The sequence below is a fragment of the Rhagoletis pomonella genome, unplaced genomic scaffold (assembly GCF_013731165.1).
Source record: "Rhagoletis pomonella isolate Grant_MI unplaced genomic scaffold, Rhpom_1.0 Rhpom_scaffold_00003, whole genome shotgun sequence".
NCBI lineage: Eukaryota > Metazoa > Arthropoda > Insecta > Diptera > Tephritidae > Rhagoletis > Rhagoletis pomonella.
In genome coordinates this window covers 40,112,254-40,117,604 of record NW_023458557.1, presented here as the reverse complement: position 1 = coordinate 40,117,604, position 5,351 = coordinate 40,112,254, and the positions used below count along the sequence as shown (strand labels likewise).

General features: G+C 39.1%; 1 protein-coding gene across 1 annotated transcript; it reads right to left on the bottom strand.

Moving 5' to 3' along the window:
• Nucleotides 1-1,072: 1,072 nt before the first annotated feature.
• LOC118735210 lies at nt 1,073-3,695 on the bottom strand. Its single transcript, XM_036464858.1, has 2 exons — nt 1,947-3,695; nt 1,073-1,868 (listed from the first exon to the last, which is right to left on the bottom strand). Exons 1-2 carry the CDS (start codon nt 3,591-3,593, stop codon nt 1,770-1,772), a joined length of 1,746 nt encoding a protein of 581 aa, XP_036320751.1. The 5' UTR covers nt 3,594-3,695; the 3' UTR covers nt 1,073-1,769.
• Nucleotides 3,696-5,351: the final 1,656 nt, after the last annotated feature.

Here is a 5,351-nt window from a genome sequence, read left to right as displayed (position 1 = left end):
CTGGTTGGAAAAAAAATAATAATGTAGCTATTTCAGTCGATAGACTAAAACCGGCTTATATTTTTCCGGAAAACAAAAAGAAAGTTGTTAATTTCAAGATATGAGTTTTTACATTAATTTTTTTGGAAGGGGGTAATGTAACGGATGTTAAATACTTTGTTAATTGTTTTGAATTCTAATTTTTAAGAGAACAAGCAGGTTTCGAAGGGTGCTGCCGAGAAAATGTAAAATATTTTTCCAGAATAAAAAGAAACTTTAAACAATCAACATTAAAAATTTAAAGAAAATTTTCTTTCTTAATAATTAATTAATACTTTCATTCTCATGTCATCCATCTCCCATTTCTTTCATTTCAATCCCGTTCGCATCATCGATGCACGTTCGCTGTTTGGCAGGCACATCCGTTGATAGAAAGAGAATAGACAGAAAGGGGCATAGAATTCCATACTTGTAAGTATATACGATGGTATTGAGCATGATGCAATAATACAAGGTGGTATCAGTTGTGACAGCTCGATTTGACACCGCCTTAGCTCAGTAGAATAAGAAGAAAAACGGGAAGAAATGAATCCCCATTCGGGGGAAAAATATAAAATTTCATATTTTCTTCTAAACAAATTTTGCTTTTTTATAGTATATTCGCAATGAAATGAAGTAAACTAAGATATAATACCTTTTAGAGAAAACAAAATGTGTATACTGAGAAAAAAAAAAAATTCAACTATATTATTAGGCAAAGAATTGTTAAAGAAGTAACACTGTTTAACCTAAGGCAGTCAATATGGCGAAATTAGAGCGAGAAGTTGCCAACCGATAACGCCTTGTATTATTGCATCATGGGTATTGGGATTTTCTTTCAGAAGTAAAACCAACCTTTCGAGCGTGTGTTTAGTATTCACGTTAGAACTGCAGGAAATTAATAAAAAATTGTTTAAAATTAGTGTCTAGCCGCCAAAAAGTAAGAAAACAAATGCAAAATCATATATTTTTCACAATTTTCTAACACTTGATGTATCATCGAAAGCAAAATTCTGTTAAAATCTAATGCAACTCATAATAAAGGCCAATGTAAAATGTTTTCGCAGTTTTTGCCAATTATTTAATATACAATTTTTTTTTACCCTCTATATAACAAATATCTATGAGAAATTAAATTCTCTACAAATTTGTGTTTAAACATTTTGTTACGAAAACCGCAAAATATGCTTGCAAATCGCAAAAACCCCGAAATAAATATAATCCAAGATGGGCGAGTGTTGCCAAATAAAATTAAGGGGCAAGACTGTTAATCCACGATCTATGTGTCAAATAGAAATAAACTGCATCAAAAAAGCGCAGTTACATTTTTTTTTTGTTTTTCGAACCAAATTTATCTAATTTTACTGGGCTATTCAAAAATTAATGGTGTTTTCGTTTCTACCAAAAAATGTCCCTTTTTGATTGCCCTTTCTCTTTTCGTGTTCGATTCTAAATGCAGGCAAATGGGCAGAAAATTTTGTGTTCGTTTCTTGAAATGTCACACTCTTGTAAGACAAAAAAGAAAAAAAGACACATTCTCTGCCCTTCGAAGCTTTGTCAGGGGAGATGGTTGCCCTGAAAATCAGATGGTTGCTTAAAACGATAATATTATGAAATCCGTGAGCTGGACAAGAACAAGAAGGCAAAAACATGCCATTTTACAGGGTTGAGTGTAACATCAAACACATTTTGCACCGTGGAAGGACATTTTTTGGTAAAAACGAAACCACCATAAAACAGAATCACAAACGTTAAACTTTCAACGATTGAAGTTTGGGAGTAGTATCGCCGCCGGAATTGCATACTAAGTATCCCAAATCGCCGTCCTTTTCATACTGCTTTTCAGGCAACTACAAAAACAAAAGAAAATTTTTACTTTGTGTGTAAGTATGCGAATATTTTAAAGAGACAAATTAAGAATTACTTACTGTAGTAACCCTATATCGCAAGACTTTTAACAACCGGATTTTAAGTCTCATTAATCCATTTGGTGTTTTGCTGAAGTGCAGTTCTAGATCTTCAGACAGGAGTTCAAGAAACATATTTGAATTAGTTGGCTCATTGAAGCTCACTAGTACACTTGGTATATTTATGCCATTAACAGGACAAACCAATTTAGCCGAGGCTACAGTTGAATACTCTTCGATTTTCCTAGCTAAATCTACCAGATTATTTCGGTCTTTAAGGAGGTATGACGGTGCGATTGTATCCACTTTCGGTTTAGTTGGTACTTTTATATTTTTAAAACGCCAAGTCGGTTCTTCTATAGCAATAGCTGAAGTCAGCACCTGGAATCGGCTTTCGACTTTAGGTTGTTCACATTGTTTATTTTTGTTGTTACATAGTGAACTCATTTTTAGATCTATAACAGTCTCTAAAAGCACGCGTGACCTGTTACCCAATATCCATAAGGAGAGACAGCTATCGACCAACTGGTCCACAAAGTTTCGGAATTCATTCTGATTAACTTTGTTTATGAGCAAGATTTCGATTTGTTCTAGGTCTTTTTCTGACAAATTGCAGTTAAGTTGCGCACAGCACCATAGAAATGTTGCAATATCTTTGCATCGCGCATTTTCTCGTCGCAGACGAGGTAAACAATGTTTTACCAAACATTCAAGAGCATTCCGTTCATCCCAAAGATTGTCCGCAAGATAGGCAAATATATGAACGCAACCACGGATTTGAAACCTCTCCAGAAAAATTTCATTGCATAAAGCTGTCAAGTGCTTACAAACTTCCTCGGAATGTACACGCTGCAGACGCATTGCTTTAATTAAGGTTACTAGAAGTACATCGTTGCTAGATTCATTGAATGAAAGCTTTAGGACTTCATCTATCAAACGTTGGTTATATGCTTTGCTATCTACATAAGTGGATGTCTTGAATGCGGCATTACCAACCATAACTAGATCTAGTGTACTTAATTTAGGAAGATATAACTCTAAATATCTACTGAGCAGTTCTTGAAACAATCCAGCATTTTCTTTCCGGTTCTTTTCCAAGCCCAAATAGAAGCAGATTTGAACAAATTTTTCTTTTGTCAAAGCAACTAATATTTCGTGTGATGTTACTCTTTGCATGGCCGCTTTGTAGAAGTCAATTCGCATTATCCAATTGGGCATGAGGTAAAGGAACGCGTACAACGTCCTCAGAATTGTATTAAGGTCCATATTAGGAAGTAGCTGTACTGCCGTGGCATCTAGCTCATTTAATAAAGCGGCATATTTTTTAGGATCAGCGCTAGGCCGATATGTAAAAGCGAATACAATAAGAGCTGGCAGTTGGTCTGGAGATATTCGTGTCAGTTCCTTTTGCAAATATCGTGTGTCAGTTATAGGGAAATAATCAGCATACCTTATCGCAGTGGCAATAATTGGCGTATCTTTTTGCAATTCCAAAGCGACATGTTTCGCAAAACGTGCGAGTAAAGTACCGGCTTCATCGGAAGTTTCTTGTATGATGTTTTTTGCTGTAAAAGATGCTAATCTTTGTACAGCAGCTTCGAACTGACTCACTTGCAATCCTTTTAACAATGGCAAGCTCCTGGTGTGAAAAAATTTGTTCATCATCATTATAATTATTATATTTATTACTATTATTATATTGGTGTCTTCTGTATTTATATAATTCCTCAAACGAATTTACAAAACGATGGGTATGCAAACGATACATAGATTTTTTAAACATCGATAATATCTAATCAAAATTGGATGTTTGCCATCGATGTTAACAATTTCCTAAGGCAAAGAACATAGTAACGCCACAAAGAGAACGACCAGACATTTTCGGATAATAGCGACAAAAACAAACCTTTATTTTTTCAATATGCCAGTACATAATGAAGCGAAAAGCGAAGAAAGCGACAAATAGCATAGCGAAGAAAACAAAAAATTTGTTTTCGTTGCTTTCTGAGCTGATGGTTGCTTCACTATGTTTTTAAACTTGTTGTTGTTGTTGTTGTAGCGGCTACAACAACCCCGCCCAGATCGGTTGATATCTCAGTCGTTGTCGTCGAGTTCCACTAACGGCAGCCCCAAGAAGCGTGCAGCCTCTATGGGGTCGGTCCACAGGGGCGACGCCGTTAGGGTTGTGGGGTTTTCCGGACATGCGAAGAGATGTTCCAGTCGTGAGGGGTCTCTCCGCGTGCCCGACATTCATTCGGCACACCCGCATTTAGCCTATTCAGGTAGGAGTTTAGCCTGCTGCAGTAGCCAGAGCGAAGTTGGGCTATTGTTGTTCTGGTCTCCCGAGGAAGATGGAGCTCCGTCGCGTCAATGTCCGGTGTTTGTGTGCCTAGAAAGGCATTCACAGGTCTAGAGTCTACATAACTCGAGACTGCGTCCCTGTGAATGCCGTTCAGGGCCTGTCTGTAAGCTGACGGGTCCAGAGGCTGATTGATAAACCTCTGGACTTCGTCCGTCAGTTCATATAGATGCCTCTTAACGTGCCTTGGCGAGGGCTCCTCTGCAAGCAGCTGTCTATTTGGGTGGCCACATCTGTGGCTCCCAACCAGAAACTGCTTGCAGAGCATCGTGTTGTGCTCCCTGATTGGGAGCATTTTCGCCTCATCGTGGAGGTGGGGTTCTGGTGACATCAGGAGGCATTCGGTCGCTAAGTGCTGTGTTTTGTACTGTCTGTAGCTTCATCCACTGCGTCCTACTAGTCCCCGGCGACCACACTGGTGCTGCGTAGTTTAAAACCGGCCGGCCTATTACCTTGTATGTTGCCAGCAACGTTTCTTTGTCTTTGCCCTAAGTACTGCCGGCTAGCGACTTGAGGGCCTAGTTGCGGCTCTGTACTTTATTGACAATAGCGGTTGCGTGCGCAGAGAAGGAGAGCAGGCTGTCAAATGTTACTCCGAGTATTTTGGGATTATTCACCGTCGGAATTGGTATGTAATCGACGTGAATTTCCAGAGGTAGCCTGATCTCCTTCGTCCAGGTTGTGAACAGGGTCGCAGAGGATTTCGTAGGGGAGAGGGCTAGACACTTTGCAGTGAAGAAGCAAGAAAGTTCGGAGATACCCGTTTACTTTCGAACACAGGTCATCAATTCCATTCCCAGTCGCCCAGTCGAGACTCCCTCTGGTAGTTGAGGGAGCTTTGAAATGTAAAAGTTAAACAGTAGCGGGGAAAGGACACCACCCTGTGGATACCCCAGTTTTATTTTTCTAAGTTTGCTAGATTTGTCTCTAGACATTACCGACGAGTGTCGACCACTCAGATAATTTGCCGACCACCGATTGAGCCTCTGTGGGAGAGAGGAAGCCTCTGTATCTTCTAGTAGCGTGGAATGGCTGACTGTGTCAAAAACCTTTGACAGGTCCAACGC